Genomic DNA, 23451 nt, shown 5'->3' with positions numbered 1-23451 from the left:
ATTCAGACAACACCACAGCCTTGGCTTACATCTCCAAGCAAGGAGGGACCCATTCGAGGAGCCTTTACGAGATCGCAAGGGACCTCCTCATTTGGTCAAGAGGTCTAAACCTCACTCTGGTCACGAGGTTCATCCAGGGCGATATGAATGTTTCAGCGGATCGCCTCAGCAGAAGGAATCAGGTCATTCCCACGGAATGGACCCTCCACAAGAGTGTGTGCAACAGACTTTGGACGTTGTGGGGTCAGCCTACCATAGACCTGTTTGCCACCTCCATCACCAAGAGACTTCCGCTTTATTGTTCCCCTGTTCCAGACCCTGCAGCGGTTCATGTAGATGCTTTCCTTCTGAACTGGTCCCATCTCGACCTGTACGCATTCCCTCCGTTCAAGATTATAAACAAAGTTCTGCAGAAATTCGTCTCGCACGAAGGGACACGGCTGACGCTGGTTGCTCCCCTTTGGCCTGCAAGAGAATGGTACACAGAGGTACGTCAATGGCTAGTAGACTTCCCCAGGACTCTACCTCTAAGAGTGGACCTTCTACGTCAACCACACGTAGACAGGTTGCACCCAAACCTCCACGCTCTTCGACTGACTGTCTTCAGACTGTCGAAAGATTCGCTAGAGCTAGAGGCTTTTCGAAGGAGGCAGCCAGTGCGATTGCCAGAGCTAGAAGAATTTCCACTCGTAGAGTCTACCAGTCTAAGTGGGAGGTCTTCCGAAGCTGGTGTAGAGCCAATTCAATATCCTCTACCAATACCTCTGTGATCCAAATAGCTGACTTCCTGATTCATCTTAGGAATGAGAGATCCCTTTCTACTTCTACAATTAAAGGGTATAGGAGCATGTTGGCCTCAGTCCTCCGCCATAGGGGTTTGGACCTGTCTTCCAACAAGGACCTTCAAGACATTCTCAAGTCTTTTGAGACGTCTAAAGAACGTCGTCTTTCCACTCCAGGCTGGAATCTGGACGTAGTCTTAAGGTTCCTTATGACATCTAGGTTCGAACCTCTCCAGTCAGCTTCCTTCAAGGATCTTACCCTCAAGACTGCTTTTCTCGTTTGCCTTGCCACAGCTAAGAGAGTCAGTGAGGTTCATGCCTTCAGCAAGAACATTGGTTTCACAACCGAATCAGCTACATGTTCTTTTCAGCTTGGATTCCTAGCAAAGAACGAGCTTCCTTCACGTCCTTGGCCTAGATCGTTCGAAATACCTAGCCTCTCCAACATGGTAGGTAACGAACTAGAGAGAGTTCTTTGCCCTGTCAGAGCTCTCAAATATTATCTGAAGAGGTCTAAACCTATTCGAGGACAGTCAGAAGCCTTATGGTGTGCCATCAAGAAACCCTCGAGACCCATGTCCAAGAATGGGCTTTCGTACTATATAAGGCTTCTGATCAGAGAAGCACATTCTCACTTAAAGGAGGAAGACCTTGCGTTGCTGAAGGTAAGGACCCACGAAGTAAGAGCTGTTGCTACTTCGTTGGCCTTTAATAAAAACCGTTCTCTGCAGAGCATTATGGATGCAACCTATTGGAGGAGCAAGTCAGTGTTTGCATCATTTTATCTGAAAGATGTCCAGTCTCTTTACGAGAACTGCTACACCCTGGGACCATTCGTAGCAGCGAGTGCAGTAGTAGGTGAGGGCTCAGCCACTACATTCCCATAATCCCATAACCTTTTTTAACCTTTCTCTTGAATACTTTTATTGTTGTTTTTATGGTTGTTACGGTAGGCTAAGAAGCCTTCCGCATCCTTGGATTTGGCGGGTGGTCTATTCATTCTTGAGAAGCGCCGGGGTTAAAGGTTTGGTAGAGGTCCTTTAGTAGGGTTGCAACCCCTTGTACTTTGGCACCTTTGGGTTGATTCAGCCTCCAAGAGGAACGCTGCGCTCAGTAAGGAAGACGAACTTTAAATAAAAGGCAGAGTAACGGTTCTATTCGACTTCCTTACCAGGTACTTATTATTTCATTGTTATTTGAGATAACTGTTATATGAAATTTGGGGATACTTAGCTATCCTTTAATCATGTACACTGGTTTTCACCCACCTCCCTGGGTGTGAATCAGCTACATGATTATCGGGTAAGTTTAATATTGAAAAATGTTATTTTTATTAATAAAATAAATTTTTGAATATACTTACCCGATAATCATGATTTAATCGACCCTCCCTTTCCTCCCCAGAGAGAACCAGTGGACCGAGGAATAATTGAGGAGGTGTAAACAACAAATGATTGAGTACCTGGCCACAGGTGGCGCTGGTGAGTACACCCCCTTCTAGTATTGTGATAGCTGGCGTATCCCTCCATAGAATTCTGTCGGGCAACGGAGTTGACAGCTACATGATTATCGGGTAAGTATATTCAAAAATTTATTTTATTAATAAAAATAACATATTTATATAAATTAAAATGTAACATTGAAAAGTTATCGTATTTAAGCTGGTATAAATTAAAAGGAAATGTAAACTAGAACGTGCTAATTAGGTATGTTTAAAGTAAAAAATACCTTTGCGTTTTAAAGTCTTGTTTACCGATTCGGTAAAATTGTTGTAAAAGTTTGTGATAAGCGTGTCGTTTGAGTAATTATGAAGTAGTTAGCCGAGTGCTCAAGATCTCGAGTATAAAAAAAAAAATAATTGTTCAGTCGTTAACTGTGAATAAAAGTTTTAATAGTATTATTGTAAGTTTCGCGAGACTTAATTTTGTATTTAAGCTATTTCTGTGTAATGTGATCTAATCATATAATTTTGTAATTTTGTGATCTCTCGATCTTGTAATTTTGTGATCGCTATTTTGTATTTCTGTGATCGAAAGATTGTTATTTTGCGATCGTATGATCTTATACTTATTCTTGTAAAGTTTGGATATTTATTTTAGTTTGTACTTATCTTGCGCCACGGGCGACATTCAAAATGCCTTTCAACTTGCAACAATTTATTGTATCACCACGGGATCATGTGGAATCTCTCACAGTTGCCACAAAAACTGACCTAAAGAATCTAGCTCGCCATTATGATGTACAGGTTCCCGCAACTGCCGTAAAATGTGTAATTCTCAGTCATATTTTGAACTTCCTTGTAGATGAAGATATTGTTCCAGAAGAAGAATTGGCTGACGTTCGAGCTCTAACAGTTACCAATCCAAATGGTGACTTGGATAAACTAAGTCTACAGCTGGAGTTGGAAAAGATGAAGATGCAAGCCGCAACTGCAGCGGCAACTGCCGCAATTGCCGCCGCTGAGGTAGAAGAAAGGAAAGCCGCTGCTGCTGAACGAGCCGCAACTGCCGCCGCTGAGGTAGAAGAGAGGAAAGCCGCTGCTGCTGAAAGAGCCGCAACTGCCGCAACTCTGGTAGAACGAGAAAGAGCCGCTGCTGCTGAACGAGCCGCAACTGCCGCCGCTGAGTTAGAAGAGAGGAAAGCCGCTGCTGCTGAGCGCAAGGCTGCTGCCGCTGCTTCCCTGGAACGTATCAAGGTGGAAACTGCTTTGGAGCAACAAGAAAAAGCAAGTGAACAGAAAAACAACGCTCTCCGTGTTAGGCTGCAGATTGAGAGAGAAGCGGCCACAGTAACAGAACGGGATCTGGCATTTATAAGACTGAAAGAAAAGGAAGAAGGTAAGCTAATTCCCGAACCCTTTGATGTGGGCAAGGTGCAGAAATTGCTGCCCACATTTGAAGAACGGGAACCTGATAACTACTTTTCTGTGTTCGAAGACACAGCCAAGAATCTCAATTGGCCTCAGGACAAATGGTATTTAATCATCCGGAACTCATTTAAAGGTAAAGCATTATCTGTATGTGCCACTATGTTAGAGGAACATGATTATTTCATAATTAAACAGGCAATCCTTGATGCTTATTCTATTACTGCGGAAGGTTATAGGCAAATATTTCGTAATAGTCAGAAGCAAGTTCAGCAGACCTTTTTTAGAATTTATGAATGGAAAGATTAAACAGTTTCAGAAGTGGGTAGACAAAGTAGATGTCAAAACTTTCGAGCAGTTGAAAGATTTAATAGTAATGGAGGAGTTCTTAAGGAAAATACCAGGTAGCATTAATGTGTATCTAAGAGAGCAGAATGAATCTGACCCTAAGAAAGCCGCTTTAAAGGCAGATGACTATGCTCTTATTCATAAAGTAGGTAAAACCCCATATAGAGAAACTAGACCTAAGGAAACTTGTACATACTGCAAACAAGAAGGACATCATATTTCAGAATGTCCTGATCCACATTGTGCAGCTTCATACTTAAAGAGAAAACCTAATCCCCCTCAATTCTCTCCTAAGCAAATGAATCTCTCCAAACAGGAACCAAAACCTAAGGTGGAGAAGAAAAAGACCTTCCATTGTGCATCACAAGAGTCCCAAGCGTTTGCACCCTTCACTTGCTCTGGCAAAATAAATGGTAAACCTGTAACCATACTCAGAGACACTGGATCCTCTCAAACGATCGTCTCTCCTAAAGTAATACGACCTAAAGGTGAAACTCACAGGTATGTTGCAGTTAATGACTTAACCAGTAAGTCTATGTTGCCTCTCATTAATGTAAACCTTCATTGTCCTTATTTCTCTGGAGCTACTGAAGTAGCTGTAAATCCAGAACTGTTACCATGCAAGAATGTAGATGTAATCCTGGGTAATGACATAGCTAACTCTGTTGTCTTAACAAACTTAATAGCAGTATCTCCAGGTGATGTTGTACAGGAGGAATGCTTAGTAGTGACACGAAGCAGAAAAAAGGACACCCCTACTGAATCATCATCAAACCCGTTGCCAGTCTCTGAACCTATGGATTTCAACGAGTTGATGAGTACATATAAGATCCAACCTGATTCCTTTAGCTATCAACAAAGGAAAGATGTCACTCTACAGCAGTGTTTCAACCAATTGAAACCAAAGGATACCAACAAGTGTTCTTATTTTTATATTAATAATGATGTACTAATGAGAAAATTCAGGTCCAGCAAGAACAGTCATCTAGAAACCTGGAAGGATCTATTCCAGGTAGTTGTTCCTAAGGATATAAGACCTCTGATCCTAGAATTGTCTCACTCTGCTGACTCTCATCTTGGTATCACTAAAACATATGGACGCATCAGTCAAGACTTTTATTGGCCAAACATGAAGAATGACATTAAAGAGTACGTAAAAACATGTACAACATGTCAAAAAGTAAGTAGTCCTAATGTAAAAGTACCAGTTGCACCCTTAAAACCTATACTTGTGCCTAAAGAACCTTTCAGTAAGATCATAGTAGATTGTGTAGGCCCTTTGCCTAAGACAAAAAGGGGACATGAATACTTGCTTACGGCCTTATGCCCAACTACGCGTTATCCATTTGCAGTACCTTTAAGAAACATTTCAGCCAAGAACATCCTAAAGTCACTAGTGTCCATATTTACTGTTGTAGGATTTCCAACTGAACTACAATGTGATCAAGGAACCAATTTCATGAGTCATGCTTTTAAAACAGCTATGAAAGATTACCATATAACCCAAGTCTCATCCTCAGCTTACCATCCACAGACCAATGGAGCATTAGAACGCACTCACCAGACCATTAAAAATCTTCTCCGGAAATACATCCATAGTTCAGGTAACGAGTGGGATTGCGATTTGGAACTGATCATGTACATCATACGAGGAGTTCGAAATCAGTCTACTGGTATGTCACCTTTTGAACTACTCTTCGGTCGACGGCCACGAACTATCCTCAGTTCAGTCAAAGAACGCATCCTGAAGTTGGGAGATAATGAGGTACCTCTTTCCCAATATATTTCAGAACTCAACAAGAAACTTTCAGATCTTCACTCCATTGCCAAAACTAACTTGATAACAGCTCAAGAGAAGATGAAGATTAACTATGATAAAAAGGCTAAAACCAGAAGTTTCAAAGTAGGAGATGCAGTGCTGCTATACCATCCGATTGCAGGCTCTCCCCTACGAGAGAAATACCAGGGACCTTATACCATCACTCAACGTATCTCGCCAACCAACTATATAATCGCCACTCCAGATAAGCGTAAGTCTACTCAATTAGTCCACATAAACCTCTTAAAGGCCTATTTGTCTCCCTCAACAGCTGAAAATAAAACGGTAATGATTACTAGTGCCATACCATACATAGATTGTCCTATGGATCAATTTACAGATGATCCAATAACTGCATCTTGGCAGGATTCTCAAAACTCAAAGATCTTGGAAAACTTATCAGACTATCTAAAACCCTTATCTGCATCAAAATGTAAATCTTTAGTAGCTTTATTCCATGAATTTCCTAGTATAACTTCAGATAAACCAGGCAGATGCACCATGCTAGATCATGACATCAAACTACAACCAGGTGCTGCACCCATTAAACAAGCTTTCTATCGAACATCACAGAAGAAATTGGGTATCATGAAAGAAGAAGTGAACTACTTAGTAAGAGAAGGATTGGCAGAACCCAGTGCGTCTCCATGGGCTTCCCCATGTCTCCTAGTAGGAAAGAAAAATGGTAAATTTCGTCTTTGTACCGATTACAGGAAGATTAATAATTTAACAATTAAAGATTCGTATCCTCTACCAAGAATACAAGATATCATTGACCAAGTAAGTAATTCGACCTACTTAACCCAAATAGATTTGTTGAAGGGTTATTATCAAATTAAATTAACAGAAACGGCAAAGGAAATTTCTTCATTTATCACTCCATTTGGCTTATTTAGTTATAATGTAATGCCATTCGGATTAGCCAACGCACCTGCCACCTTCCAAAGAGTAATGTCTTTAATTTTACAGGACTTGGAAAAAGTATTTGTATATTTAGATGACATCATTATTGCCTCTGACACATGGATAAACCATATTCAAAAGATAAAAGTTTTCTCAAGGTTGAAACAACATGGATTAACGATCAACTTAGCAAAAAGTAATTTTTGCAAAGGTCAGGTATCTTACCTTGGTCATCGAGTTGGCAGTGGTAAAGTATTACCCCATGATGCAAATATTAGCGCCATAACTTCTTATCCTGTTCCAACTACCAAACAGGAATTAAAAAGATTTCTAGGTATGGTAGGATATTACTCTAAGTTCAGTCCAAATTTCTCACCGTTCACAGGACCACTATTTGCTTTAACTTCTTCAAAAGTAAATTTTTCTTGGAGCCAGCAACATGATCAAATATTTAACCAGCTAAAAACTTACTTGTCATCTCCTCCTATATTAATGGCACCTAACCTCACCAAACCATTCTATCTCCAAACAGACGCTAGTGATCTTGGATATGGGGGCATTTTATTACAGCATCCTGCTCCAATAACAGCCATAACAGGAAACCTGCCCCCACTAGCTGATCTGTTACCAGTCTCTTATTCCAGTGGACGATTTATGGGTTCCCAACTAAATTGGCCCACTGTGGAGAAAGAACTATTCGCCATCGTAGCTACCATCCAGAGATACGAGATCTATGTTGATGGACAAGACACGATCTACGTCTACAGCGACCACTCTCCTCTGTCGCATCTCCATAGGTCCACTACTCTCAACCCTAAACTTTTAAGATGGTCATACATACTATCTGCACATAATATCCAAGTAATCGCCATATCAGGACGAGAAAACATTGTGGCAGACTCATTATCAAGGATAACCTCGGTTGATCCTCGGGAAATGGAAAAAAACAAAAAACAAGGGGGGACTGTGATATCCCCATATGTTGTACATATGCTAACATATCTGATTTGTCTAAAGTTTATTTTTCCATTTTCTTTGTAAATACATCACCTTATTTCAGCGCCATCTTCATTCCATTCTTCTCATTATCTTTTGTTTACACTCGCCTTCCTGCTGTAAATCATCCCTGTTTTCTTACCTTACATGTTATAAGGTAACCCCAAATTTATTGTTTTGTTAGAATACATTGTTCTCACCACGAGATTCATCTACCTTACGCACCCATTCACTTTGCATTGCTTATTATTGTTGTTTTGAAGTGCTTTTTCATTGTTTTGTTTAAAGTAAGATTAAAGTTTTGTTTATAACATAGTTTATTGTTCCTGTCCTCCAATTATCCTGCTATTGGTGCTTCTGTTGTCTGCAACCAGCTTTAAGAAGATACATTTGATCATAATCAACAATCTTATACACTCGTAATAAGAAACAAGTGAATTTGGAAGTCTACCCATATGACTTCTATTTTGTTGTGTGAAGAGAACTACCGCCCATTATAAAGGGGTAATTGTTTGCACAGTGGTTCGTCACATAATATATATATATATATATATATATATATATATATATATATATATATATATATATATATATATATATATATATATATTAGTATATTTACATAAATATTTCTATTTTATTTTATATATAGTGTATTTACAATGAAAATTTTTATTCTTTATCTAAATATGCTTTTTAATAAAAAATATATCTATTCATGAATACTTTTTTTAAATACAAATTTTAAATCCTATTTCATTTACATTAAACATTTATCATTCTGATTTTAATATACTGAGGTAATTGGGTGTCAGTACTTGAAAATCTTAAGTATCTTCCCATCCATATAAATCACTGCAATAAAATCCGCTCTTATAACCATTGCCTTATTTTTCACAGAGAGAACAATTTCCAAACTACTACCATACCGCATCGTGTATGTATAACCTTGTGTACAATTATATAATATGTCATTGTTATAACAACTGTAACCTACAGGAGTCTAAAAACTAATAAATCATTGCATTATTCATAGTCCGCCACATGTATCCCATATCAATAACATGTGAAGTTTGTAATGATACCAACTCGCATAATATATCGTTCATGTCACCAGGTTTCATCACAACATATGAATAGTAAATTGAAATCTGTTGTGTCAAATAGGCTAAATATCAGTCGTTAGAGAGAGAGAGAGAGAGAGAGAGAGAGAGAGAGAGAGAGAGAGAGAGAGAGAGAGAGAGAGAGGCGACTACTTATCACGACATATAAGTAACAGGAAAAAGCAAAAGAAAAACCAAATGAGGATGTTTTGTTTCTAAGTTGTAAATTAAGAGAAATACGAAAATAGTCGTTTTGGAAAATAACTATGTTGACGGATGAAGGTTTTAAAATATCATGTCATTGGAATAATGGTTTATGAACGGAGACACATTGAGAGAGAGAGAGAGAGAGAGAGAGAGAGAGAGAGAGAGAGAGAGAGAGAGAGAGAGAGTCCGAAGCAGGGTAATTGGATAGAGGCACATTATCTAAGTGGTTCTTTTGTATAGTTAGATCAAAGGTCTCTTAATGTTGTCATTTATTATCATGATTATCGTTGTTCTTTTTTTTCTCTATTTATCAAATCATGTTATTGCTACCATTGTTGTTGATATTCGCATCAACTTCTATGTAAAATATTTTTTATCATCTGTTCATATTTACCACAAAAGTTATGACTAAACAATTCCCATTCTTTTGGAATGTTGGAATATTCCGTCAACATCATAATTAAACGTAACTGGATCCCAACATCCAAAGTTCTGAGAGTAAAACCGACATGAACTTTGAAGGCAAAAAAGACTAATTGTTTCAACATATTTTATTTTTCTGTCATGAATTTCCCTTAATTAATTGTGCACAGAAAAGTACATTTTCATCTCATTACCAAATGGTCTGGAGTTTCAGGGTTTTTTGTTCTTTGTTTGGAAATTGAGTTAAGATGAATTTTCTTGATCAAAATTACCAACGTTATTGAAATGAAAACTTATTCTTTCTTTGTAAGAAATTATTTCTTCTTTGATGATGAGAATTAGAAAGATTTATTTCCTTGGGAAAGATTATTTCTTTCTGATTTAGAAAATGAGAAACACTATTAAACTTTCCTTGCTTTCTTTTGCTGGAATTCCTTAATCCTCTTTGGTCATTTGAAGAAGACACTTAAAATAGGTTTAGGTTTGAAGCAACATCCAGTTACTCATTGGCGATGAATAGCCTCCCGGCCCCAGTGCCAGATCTTATGACTTATATTCCATGTAATTATCCTCCTAACCATTTCTTTGAAATAAGGATGGGAGAGATTTTGTCATGTTTTCAACGACTTCAAATTTCTGCAAGAGAAAAAACTCCGACCTCAACAACTTCATGATGCAATGTATTGACTTACTTGCCTTTCAAATGGGACACCTTTCAGATTATCAATCTCATCTCTCTCTCTCTCTCTCTCTCTCTCTCTCTCTCTCTCTCTCTCTCTCTCTCTCTCTCTCTCTCTCTCTGCATATTCTATGTACGTTCAATTTTCCTTTAATTTCCCAAATCATTGAACTGACCTTATCCCAAAAGATCAGCAGATTTCCTTATCTCAAACAGGTCAAACCCATTTATTTAAAATCCAGTTTCCTTCCGTCCTACGGAAACAGTTCAAATCTTCAGAAAATCGCCCCCAAAAAAGTCTTAAGACTAGATTCGCCCCATTTATGGAGAAAACAGATCTGCTTGGGGAACACAGAATCACCAAAAGTCGAAAAAAGATTAACCTGGGTCCATTATGCCCCCGGTGCAAACAGGGTACTTTAATCGCTTGCAATTTGTCCTTAAAAGCTGAATAAAAAGTGTTTTCTTACAGTCAAGAATCTTATTAACTTAGTGAAGAGTGCTATTGATAATATCTCAGTCATAAAACTCTCCCCTTCTTAGTACAGCTGATGTGTCTCCTATGATCTTGAATGAATATGGGAACCCAAAGCAAAAGGTTATTATATAGAGGTGAAAATTACTATCCATAATAATCTATATGAAGTATAGATAGGCTATCCAACTACTGTATCAATAGTGTAGAGATATTTCTGATTATTATAAGCCCCGTATATCAATCAACATTATCGTCTTGCTTCAGTATGTTAATATGAAATTAATTTTCTTCAAAATGAGAATGTATTGTAACTATAAAATACAAACATTGTTTAATATCTACCATGCCCTGTATATTCTTTATCGCAATCTGCAGACTATTTAATACTAATAAACCCTTAGAATTTCCTTTCACAAAATATGGCAATAGGATATTAACTCTTGTAATTCAAACACAAAGAAGGACAAAGGTAACTCCTCCTTTTACCATTGGATTAAACTCAACGAATATTAATGATGTGTTGATTTCCATTAACAACTATTCCCCTTTTAATCGGGGTTATAGTCTCTTATTCCATTATTTTATCTTTTTGTTAGAAAACATAGATTTTATTATCGTGAATATTGACTGATAGTATTCTGTTCAATCTTCAATAAGACTTGAGAAAAATTAATTATTTCTTTAAAAGGAATCCGGTTTTACAAATCTTATTTGCAGTATGTTGACCAGGGTACCAGCCACCCGTTGAGATACTACCAGACAACACTACCGTACATTGGATTCATCTCTCACTGGTTACGGCTCAAATTTATTTTGCCTACACATACCCAGGATAGTAAATTCTATTCTTTACATATTATCCTCTTTCCTCATGCACCAAACAACACCAAAATGACAAAAAAAAAGAAAAAAAATCTACTGCACTGTAAGGTTAAGGTTAAGGGTAGAAGAGACTCTTTAGCTATGGTAAGCAGTTTTTCTAGGAGAAGGACGGTCCGAAATCAAACCATTGTTCTCTAGACTTAGGTAGTGCCATAGCCTCTGTACCATGGTCTTCCACTGTCTTGGGGAGAGCTACCTTGCTTATAAGTACACCACTTATACTGTTCCATCTGTTTCCTTATTTCCTTTTCTTTCTTGGCTATTGTCCCTGTTGGAGCCCTTGGGCTTATAGCATCCTGCTTTTCAAACTAGGGTTGTAGCTTAGATACCACCACCACCACTACTACTACTACTACTACTACTACTACTACTAGTAATAATAATAATAATAACCTTGAACTTTACAGCATAAGCAGATGTTGAATGATACATAATTTGGTCGAAAAATCCCAATCAGTTCTTGGTGATTTTTCATTCGTTGATGAATGAAAAGTGATTAGTTTTTGTTCCAGAAAACATGTAGGATGAATCCTTTTTAGAAAGTAACTGTCGTAGTACAGTAGCTGATTATTTTGTAAAAAGTCGTAAACATTAATTTTGATTGGATCCCCGTTTGTTTCCTTTGCGTAGGAATGGATTAAACATCCAACCAGCTGATACCGTTTGGATAACAACAAACTAAGCCAAAGTCAATATACATCATTAGCAAGGAATAAGACACCTCTGGTGAAGCAATAAATTCTTCACAATTAAGGCAATTCCACCTCCGGTTGAATAATGTTCATTAATACCTGTATCATGAATGCCAGAGGCAAGGAACAGTGACATTGCCCTATCAAGCAGGACAATGCATTAGAGACTGACCATATATACAAATGATCAGTGCATAAACCCCCTCTCCATCCATGCTATGAGACTCTCTCACTCTGACCCCGGGTCACACAAATCAAATTAAACAACTTTAATTTTATGTCCTTATATTTCATATTGATTCTGTATGAAAAAAATTGATAATGGTACGTGTTTATGATAAATCTATTTTGTTGTATCAGTTACCCTGGAAAAAGAAAGCAATGCATTATCATTATACAATATTTCTCTGCAGAAAAAAAGGGAATAAAAAAATCGCTAGATCTCCCTGAGTCCTCAGATGCCAGACATTCTGATGATATTTAGAGCTCTATAACGCTAATCTAGATTTTACCTAAAAAATGTTTTTATAGTTTCATAATAAATGAGAGAGAGAGAGAGAGAGAGAGAGAGAGAGAGAGAGAGAGAGAGAGAGAGAGAGAGCGTGTCTGTGTCCTCTGAGTCGTGTGATGGATGTATGGATGTAACCTATAACAATTTAATCGTCCATATTTCTTTTTTATTCGTCCTTTTCTATTCCAATATGATAAGTGATTTAACAAGTATCACATGTCCATTGCGTATACTATTATGATAACATTACCTAAATCCAAATTGAAAGTAATTCAAAGTGTATTTTGTGTCAATAGATTTAGAAGGAATAAGGTTTTCTACTTTCTGCAACTGTCAGTTTTCCATTGTGATGTTTCTGAGAATGTTTTGTGAGGGAAGGAAGAAGAGGAGAATGCAATCGGACATGGATGTGGTCAGGAGGAATATGGTTGGGGTGAGGCTGGGGGAAGAAGATGCCATGAATAGAAAAAGGTGGAGATATTTTACCCGAGTGGCCGACCCTGCTATAAAGCTGGACTAATAATGTTGATAGATTAAAAAGAAAAATTGGATTAAAGGTTAAAAGGTGTCTGGTTTCAGTTCCAGTTCATCCGAATAGATGCTCACCAGAACGTCAGCCGGGCAAGGCCAGCACCACACTGTGGGGCCTACCCACAGCAGTGACCTCTCCAGTAAACAGCTTAAACTCATGGTTCCGGGCTGGAATCGATCTGCTGCCATGCGAATGCAAGGAGAACTCATTACTCTCTCTCTCTCTCTCTCTCTCTCTCTCTCTCTCTCTCTCTCTCCTCTCTCCTGTATAGCAAACATAAATCTCTCCCTCTTCCGCATTAATCTCCTCTACTTGACAGTATCTCCTAAGAATCGAGATAAATCCTGAAGATTAGAAGGACATTACTTTTAGATTTAACACAATAAGCATAATTGCCGCAGGAGAATACAAAGAACATTATCTTGAGCTAATCATTTCCATGACACTATTTTATTTTGATACGCACACGAGGCGCACACAGGTACACTTGGTCATTCTTTTAATGTTGTCCAACCTTTGTGTGTTATCATCATCAGTTGTAAACAATATGCAATTTTGCCCTAACTTTTCCGTAACATTTTTCGTTTTGTTTATTCTTATTCATCAAGTATGCTGTTTGCTTCCTTTCATAACTGAAATAGTTGTCGTAGCTTACTAAAAATGTCCTTGCCTGTCGATACGTAGGACTGGGGTTCGAGTCAGGCTCGATACAGTTTCTGCAACCTCACCTTCATTGAGAGCTAAGGAGGGGAGGTTTTTGGGAGCCTATAGGTCTACCTGTTGAGTCATCATCAGCCATTGCCTGGCCCGCTCTGGTCCTACCTTAGGCGTTGATCATACGTATATATGGTCAGCCTCTAAGGCACTGTCACTACCCCTTGGCTCTGCCATTCATGAACAACCTTTAAATCTTTAAATATCCTTTCAAGGATGATAGATCTAATTCAGATGCAAAATAATGTTAAACAGTTTTACATAGCATTAATTCATTAATCCAGAGAATATAATGAACTTTATCTAAAGCTAAAAGAGACGAAATCCGATTCCTCTGAGTCCGGACAAGACAACCATCCTCAATTATTCAGAGGTTGGATTATTCTACTGCTGATAAAACATTTGGCTCATCACATGTTTTCTATAGATCACCTGTTTCTTCTTCTCTCTCTCTCTCTCTCTCTCTCTCTCTCTCTCTCTCTCTCTCTCTCTCTCTCTCTCTCTCTCTCTCAGGCGGCAAGAGTCAGAATAACCCAATTAGCCATAACCATGACCTACAGTATGCATTCAGATAATCCCGTTTCTAACAAAACACGAAGGTAGTCAGTCAGTCATTCTCTGTATGAGCTTACAGCTGCGTACCTTCTACTATTCCATGGAGATGTATTGTATTTATTTTTGGAGTATATAAATCCAATATTTCTGTCCCCTGTGCCATAACATCTGTCATTCGGAAAAAGATATATAAAAAAAACTTTATATTATGATATGACACTTCAGCTGATAAAGGGTTTCCAATATACAGTTTCTGTAGTCTTTCTGTCGTGTTCATATTTTCCTTTGTTTTGTTGCTTTTATTGGTGCTCAAAAATACTTTATGTTGCAAAAACATTTTCCCTTTTATTGCACGAACAAATGAAATTGATTTTTCTTTCACAGAGAGAGAGAGAGAGAGAAACTCACACCCACTGTATTATAATTATATGAATATTATTAATGCATATATAATAAACTTTATATAAAGATGTATCTATATCATTTATGTATGTATATATATATATATATATATATATATATATATATATATATATATATATATATATATATATATGTATATATATATATATATATATATATATATATACATATATATATATATATATATATATATATATATATATGTGTGTGTATATATATATATATATATATATATATATATATATATATATATATATATATATATATATATATATATATATGTGTGTGTGTGTGTGTGTGTGTGTGTGTGTGTGTATTTCACTTCGTGGATTTGTAGAGTCTGATAAAAAATATCTCGTGGAGATGTCATCTCCGGTGCACAGGAGAAGAAACGATGAGAGAGATTCATCTTTCACCTTTTGAACAGAAGAAGAATGTGGGAGGGAAATAGAAGCCAGAGAAAGGAAATAAGAAAGGAATGAACTCAATAGATCTTCCAAAAGAGAATACATTGAGAAAAGAGGTGATTTAGTCATGGGAATATGGACCCTAGTAAACGCAGATTAAAATCTGGATTAAAGTGAGGAACATTAAGTAAAAGAAATAATGTTCAAACCCCGAGTACTTAAACAGCCAGAAATCAAAGTAAATGATTTGCTAAAGAATCCACAAATACTACAACAATCGTTTCAGGTCAAACCTGAATAAATAGAAATAAGACGAGATTATAGATGATTTTGGAAAGATGACTTCCAATCTGAGCAATAACTTAAAGTCAGTCTACTATTTGAGTGTCATGGAAGCCAGGGGATAAATTGTATTCAACCATGAAACAATTGTATTGTGAACAGATATATTTTGAGAAAGTAGGTGACACTTTTTTTCCTTTTTGGAATTTGGAACTAAAAATGGGTGAAGATTCCTTTAAATAATAATTGGGGAAACTGTATAACTTTGAAATTCCATTTGGAATCATTGCGTTGGGAGATGGTTTGGCTGATTCCATCGTTTCATAAAAGAACAATATGTTTCTTAGAGAATTTAATGATGATGCGGCGTTAATGGGTGCGTATGCTTTGTTAATGTACAGTCCAATATTTTTATAGCATGGATATCACTAATGAAGCCTGAGTAATTCCATTGAGTTTTCTGATTAATGTATGCAGAGAGAGAGAGAGAGAGAGAGAGAGAGAGAGAGAGAGAGAGAGAGAGAGAGAGAGAGAGATTCCTATTCACCCATTGATAGTCAGTCCGACAGGTATAAATAGCATATGGCCCCGGACCAGCGGATTGAAAACTCCATGGTATATACACCCTTTCTGAACGGCATCCGCTATTATCTGTATTTCATCCGTACTCTCTCCGGCGATGGATATACATACATGCACACTTCTCTATGAGAAACTCCATTTCCATGTGTATTTGTTTTACTTCTGATTACGTAGTACATTTTTTAAATGGTTGCTTTATTATCCTCTAAACATTGGAAAAAAAAATATTCTATTTATTGTGAAGTTATTTTGTATAATTTTCAAAAACTGTGTTTCGTTATATCATTTTACTCTAAATTATAGCAAAGCAGTGTCACATGTGTATAACATCTTTATATTCATTGTAAATTGATTTTGCGATAGCGTAATAACCAAGATACACTACAGTCGTCGAAAGATAATATAATCTTCATTTTCATACCAAAAATCGTGCACCTCTTAATAGCCTTCACGTGACACAATGAAGAATCTGTTGGGTCAAAGTCAGGTCATGAAGTGACGAATGATGGGGGAGGTCACGTACTTCTACACCGTTATGGATGTCAATAAAATCGTGAGGGAGATTGATGGAGAGAGGAAATACAGTAGACGGAAAGAAGGAAAGATTGGGAGGAGAAGTATCAAGAGATAGACAAACGCAGAGGGAGGTCATGGGAAGACGAAATAATTTATGTAAAATTAAAAAAACTAGCTCATGTAAAAAAAAATCAGAGGATTACGCAATTTTGTTCCTTTTGTCAGTCATTTTCAAACTTAAAGTTCTTGCTGTGACTTTCTATAAGACCTCCATTCGGACATGTGTTCCTCGTATCTCAAAATCCTCTGGTCCATTCCCTGTGCAGCAGATGTGATGGAAGTTTGATAACTTTTTTTTTTTTTTTGATGAATTCTTCAATTATGATAAATACAAAATGAATTACGTAATATACTGTATTTCTGAGTAGATGATTATCATCTGAAAAATTTATTGAGTCAAGAATATTTTGTTTTTATTGTCCTGTCAAGTTAACCAGTTAGTTAATCCCATCTCTTTACAACTACAGCTTTCCATTCAAGCAGATTCTTCTCACTATACAATCTGACAAACATTTCTGAAAATATAGGCACAGGATGATGATAATGATGATGATTATGATGATGATGATGGTGAAATTTGCTATAGAATTAACTGATCTCGTAAATCATTCAACACTACACTTGCCATGAGGAGAGAGAGAGAGAGAGAGAGAGAGAGAGAGAGAGAGAGAGAGAGAGAGAGAGATAGAGAGAGAGAGATAGAAGTTTTATAAATTCTAAACCACCCATCACGGAAATAGAATAAAATGGGTGATTTTTATTAACTAATATCAAACTAGACAGATTGATTTTCCTAACGTATTATCAACTTCTTAATTATTCAATGGGACGCTTCATCTGACCTATTGAGATCTGCACAAATCTACATTTGAATCCTTCTCTTATTTTCTATTAACAACAAAACTATTTACATATCATTCTCTCTCTCTCTCTCTCTCTCTCTCTCTCTCTCTCTCTCTCTCTCTCTCTCTCTCTCTCTCTCTCTCTCTCTCTCTCAATATTACTTTTTCTTGGAAGCGAAAAATACCATAACTGAATGAGGGGTCCAGATTTCATAACAAGATCATATATCACAATCGTTAAAGGTGGTTCTTTTGCTTCATTTTCCATTGGATATTCTGGCAGTTTTCATTACTAGATTATCAGGTTTTATATTCCTTTAACATTACATGAACACACATAAGTGTATCTATATCCATTATTTCACGCACACACAAACACACACAGATATACGATCTTGTGCCACTATTAACAAATTTTCGGTAATGCGTATTTGGATCGCATACGTAAATCTCTCTCTCTCTCTCTCTCTCTCTCTCTCTCTCTCTCTCTCTCTCTCTCTCTACTTTATATAATTCTATCATTTAGATTTGAAAAAAAAAAGTTAATGTAAGCCTGGATGGTTAAACTATGTGTTTGTGTCTGTCTGTTGATCCAAGGTCATTCGAACATCGAACTCTTTATCAGTTGAAGTTTTGTCTCTTTAGAAATAAAAGTCTAAGGAAGTTCATAAGTAAATAAGATTTCTTTTTTTCTGAGGAAGATTCGGTGATAACAAATCCTTTATTTTTAAAGTAATTCAATTGAGGGATTCAAATATGATTTTCTGCAACATCTGCGAAGTAAGAATTTATTGTTGCTTTGATAAAAGTTATTTCTTTCAACGATGAGTCATTAAAAAAGATATTCTTTCTGCTACAAATATCTCCTTGGTTACTAAAACCTCTGACCATATTTCAAACGAAGCTCTGCAAAATACTCCGAATATAACAACATAGAAATATATATTCCTTTTAACAGGGGCTCATATTTTTCAGTTTTTCTCCCAGCAAAGAAAATAAATCATAAATTCTACACTTAAGAAGAGAGAGAAAAAAGAAGGGCGTTTTTATTTAGTAAACAAATGTCCCAAGTCGTTGTATCATCCAAGTAATAGATAAAACACAAGCTCAGCATAGTAAGGAAATAACATTTTTTTTCACGCTTTTTTCTTCTTTTACTTTAAAGTTTTCTTACTAAAAAAACCGACATTCTGAAAATTGGGCAATAGTGTATATATATATATATATATATATATATATATATATATATATATATATATATATATATATATATATATATATATATATATATATATATAGATATATATATATATATATATATATATATATATATATATATATATATATATATATATATATATATATATATTCAACTTTGCCTTTATTCATAGTTTTTGGATGTATATTTGCATTCAAATAAAAACATTAATAACAATTAATGAATGTAGAATGAATGCTAAGTCAATAATGAATCCATCAACTCTTAGAGTTGGGAGAGATATTACTCACAATGCCCACGTGTTGGTGTGGATGTGGATGTATTTGTGGGTGAGGGTGTGTGTGTGGTTCTTTGCAGGGGTGTGGGTGTGGCCGTGGGTGTGGGTGTGGTTGTTTGTGTGGATGTGTTTGGGGGTGTGGGTGTGAGTGTGGGTGTGGCTGTGGTTGCAGGTATGGGCATGGGTGTGGATGTGTTTGCGGGTGTCTGTCAGTGTGGTGTGGGGTGTGGATGTGTTTGTGGGTGTGGGTGTGAGTGTAGGTGTGGTGTGGGTTCAGGTGCAAGCAAGGGTGGGGATGTGTTCGTGGGTGTCAGTGTGGTGTCGGTGTGGGTGTGGATGTGTTTGTGGGTGTGAGTGTGGATGTGTTTGTGTGTGGGTGTCAGTGTAGGTCCAGGTTGGGGTATGGGTGTAGATGTGTTTGCGGGTGTCAGTTGGGTGTGGGTGTGGATGTGGGTGTGGGGCGGGATGTGGATTTTTTTTGTGGGTGTGAGTTAGTGTGGGTGTGGGTGTGGGTGCAGGTGTGGGCATGGGTATGATGTGTTTGCTGGTGTCAGTGTGGTATGGGTGTGGGTGTGGATTTGAATGTGGATGCAGGTGTGGGCATGGGTATGGATGCTGATGTAGGTGAGGGTGTGGATGTGTTTTGGGTGTGGGTGATGATGTGGATGTGGGTGTGGGGCGGGATGCGGATCTTTTTGTGAGTGTGTGTGTTGGTGTGGGTGTGGGTGCAGGTGTGGGCGTGGGTGTGATGTGTTTGCTGGTGTCAGTGTGGTATGGGTGTGGGTGTGGATTTGGATGTGGATGCAGGTGTGGGCATGAGTATGGGTGCTGATGTGGGTGAGGGTGTGGATGTGTTTGCGGATGTCAGTTTGGTATGTGTGAGGATCTGGGTGTGGGTGTGGATGTGGGTGTGGGGAATGAGTGTGGATGTGTTTGCGAGTATCAGTGTGGCGGGGGTGTGGATGTGTTTGTGGGTGTTGGTGTGGGTGTGGATGTGTTTATGGGTATGGGTGCATATGTTGGTGTGGATGTGGATATTGATGTTTGTGTGGGTGTGGACGTGGATGTGGGTATGGGTGTGAATGTGTTTGTGAATGTGGGTGTGGGAAAATGGGTGTGGATTTGGGTGTGGATGTGTTTGCGGGTGTCAGTGTGGTGTGGTGTGGATATGTTTGTTGGTGTGGGTGGGGATGTAGGTGTAGGCATAGGTGTGGTTGAGAGCGTGGATGTGGGTGTGGACACATGTAGATGTGGGTGTGGGTGTGGATATTGATGTGGGTGTGGGTGTGAATGTGTTTGCATTTGTGGATTTGGGTGTTGGTATTGGCGTGATTGTGGGTGTCGGTGTTGGTGTGGGTGTGGGTGTGAATGTATTTGTGTTTGTGTTTGTGGATGTGGGTGTGAGTATGGGCGTGGGTGTTGGTGTGGGTATTGGTGTGGGTGTGGATATGTTTGTTGGTGTGGGTGGGCATGTGGATATGGGCACGGGTGTAGGTGTGTTTGTGGGTGTGGGTGCGCCCGTGGGTGTAGGTGTGCATTAGTAATTGAAACCAGAAAAAGCTTTAACTCTTAAATTTGTTTTGCCTCTGGAATAAAGAAACAAAGGAAAATTCTTATATTAAAATGACTGAAAGTAAGACATGCCCGTGCCCTAGTGACAACTTCTACACAAATACACACACACACACACACACACACACGCACACACACACACACACACACATATATATATATATATATATATATATATATATATATATATATATATATATATTGTAGTGCCCTCTGAAAAACTAAGATAGTTTCTCTTCGGACAGACTGTCCTGTAGATAGTTTTCAGGAGAACAGCAGAAATACATTTATTTTTCTCCATTTACTGTTTAGTGTTGACACGTTTCCTCACTTTCCCAAACGAGTCATTTCAACTCCAATTAACATCAAATCGTTTTATCTGTTGTTAAAAATATTCTAACGCCATTATAATTCGAATAATCTTGCTTTGTGTTCTCTTCGTTCTTCTTGAACATCAATGCAACATGAACTCTGATTGAAGCCACCTTATGTATTTCTGATATATTTTTGCAATCTGCTTTCTTATATTTATCCAATCTGCTGTCCTATATTATAGGCAAAATGTTGTATGTCATATTTCTCTCTCTCTCTCTCTCTCTCTCTCTCTCTCTCTCTCTGGAGCGACAAGTAACTGAATTTGATAGCGCCTTGTTGAATTCACAACTTTTTATATCCTGTGATCGGACCTGTGACATAAACAATATATACGAGTTAGTTTCTAACTGAGATATACATTTCATTATATAGGCTATAGAGTTAGTGTTTCCCATGTGTCTATATCTATTCATTTAATGCTTTATATAAGTCTTTGCTCCTCTGGTGTTGTTCAAAATATCATGTTCAGGGTAAAGGTTAATTTGCTAGCGATAACAGCGCCTTCATACTCTTGTTGGAAACACATGCTCTACTTTATTTTAAATCTGATTATTCTAGCTCCATTTCTTTCGTGTTAATTATCTTACTTATTGTATCACACTTATACTTATGGATAATACACACGCTCTCTCTCTCTCTCTCTCTCTCTCTCTCTCTCTCTCTCTCTCTCTCTCTCTCTCTCTCTCTCAATCTTCATAATGAGAGATTTTAATTTTCAAAGGATATAGTCAGCAGTTGACTCAATCATAAGAAGCAACTATACCCTATATTTCTTTTGATTAATATCAGACCTGAGTAAAATGCTGTCTGATATTCTCATAAACCTCAATGTTAAGTGATTGCAAACAAAAGTTAAAACAAACTAAATTAGATCACATTAAACTCGAGAAAGAAGGATTGGATTACTGCTTCTGTTTTCAGGAGAGCTGTGATTGCAATCAAATGTCTCGGAGAAATAGAGTTTATATTAGATTTTCCTTCCCTATCTCGAAGAAAGTTACAAGTGAGATACGAGGAAGAAAATACAGTTTTGTAGGAAGGCGAAAAGAAGAAGCAGCGAAGGACGTTGAAATAAAGAAGTAATCATATGTAGTATTATTGTTATTATCATTATTATTACTCGATAAGTTACTCCCCTAGTTAGAAAAGCAGGAAGCTATAAGCCCAGGGAAAATAGCTCAGCAAGGAAAGGAAACAAGGAACTAAGAGAAGTAATTAACAATCAAAATAAAAAATTTTAAGAACAATAACGTTAAAATAAATATTTCAGATATAAACAATAAAAACTATAAACAAAACAAGGAGAAGAGAAACAAGACAGAACAGAGTGCAGGAGTGTACCCCAAGTAAGAGAACTTTAACCTAAGACAGTGGAAGACAGTGGTACAGAGGCTATGGCACTACCCAAGACTAGAGAATAATGGTTTGATTTTGGATTGTCCTTCTCCTAGAAGACCTGCCTACCATAGCTAAAGAGTCTCTTCTACCCTTACCAAGAGGAAACTAGCCACTGAACAATTACAGTTGAATAGTTAACCCTTTTGGTAAAGAAGAATTGTTTAGTAATCTCAGTGATGTCAGGTGTACAAGGACAAAGGAGAATAAGTAAAGAAGAGGCCAGACTATTCTGTGATTGTGTATCTGTGTATGTGTGTGTGCGTGTGTGTAAGAAAAGGGAAAATAATCCGCAACCAGAGAGAAAGATTCAATGTGCTACTGTCTAGCGAGGTAAAGGACCCCATAACTCTCTAGCGGTAGAATCTCAACGGGCGGCTGGTGCCCTGGCTAATCTAATACCTACCGAGAACTTATTATATATATATATATATATATATATATATATATATATATATATATATATATATATATATATATATACATATATATATGTATATATATATATATATATATATATATATATATATATATATATATATATATATATATATATATATCTATCTATATATATATCTATCTATATATATATATATATATATATATATATATATATATATATATATATATATATATATATATATACATATATATATATATATATATATATATATATATATATATATATATATATATATATATATATATATATATATCACGATTGGGGTCTGAACAAAAATTCATGGACTCCGCTATGCTATGGACACCTATTGACAGTTAAAATATAAAAAATTGAACATGTTAACTTGCTTGCAATATACCTATTGTATAAGATTTAAAATTATGATCAATAAATGTTGATTTTATAGAATATGTAGTTAATGAATCTTTAAAATCAGTACTATTTAAAGGCAGCTAGACTTTGTTCCTCTCCCGAGCCATGATAATGAAATCGCCCATTATAGACGACATGAATACCCCACCTACCATCAATAAAGGATATAAGGCCAC

The 23451-nt window shown here is 37.0% G+C and overlaps 1 protein-coding gene across 1 annotated transcript; it reads left to right on the top strand.

Moving 5' to 3' along the window:
* The first annotated feature begins 19972 nt into the window (after positions 1–19972).
* On the top strand, positions 19973–20371 carry LOC137618962 (uncharacterized). Its single transcript, XM_068349164.1, has one exon. The coding sequence runs from the start codon at positions 19973–19975 to the stop codon at positions 20369–20371; it is 399 nt and encodes a 132-aa protein (XP_068205265.1).
* Positions 20372–23451: the final 3080 nt, after the last annotated feature.

Source organism: Palaemon carinicauda, chromosome 25 (genome assembly GCF_036898095.1).
Source record: "Palaemon carinicauda isolate YSFRI2023 chromosome 25, ASM3689809v2, whole genome shotgun sequence".
NCBI lineage: Eukaryota > Metazoa > Arthropoda > Malacostraca > Decapoda > Palaemonidae > Palaemon > Palaemon carinicauda.
This window is presented reverse-complemented; position numbering and strand designations above follow the sequence as displayed.

What these genes read in the sequence shown, in the direction of transcription:
- LOC137618962 (XM_068349164.1), top strand. Translation starts at nt 19,973, where the DNA reads ATGTGTGAGGATCTGGGTGTGGGTGTGGATGTGGGTGTGGGGAATGAG.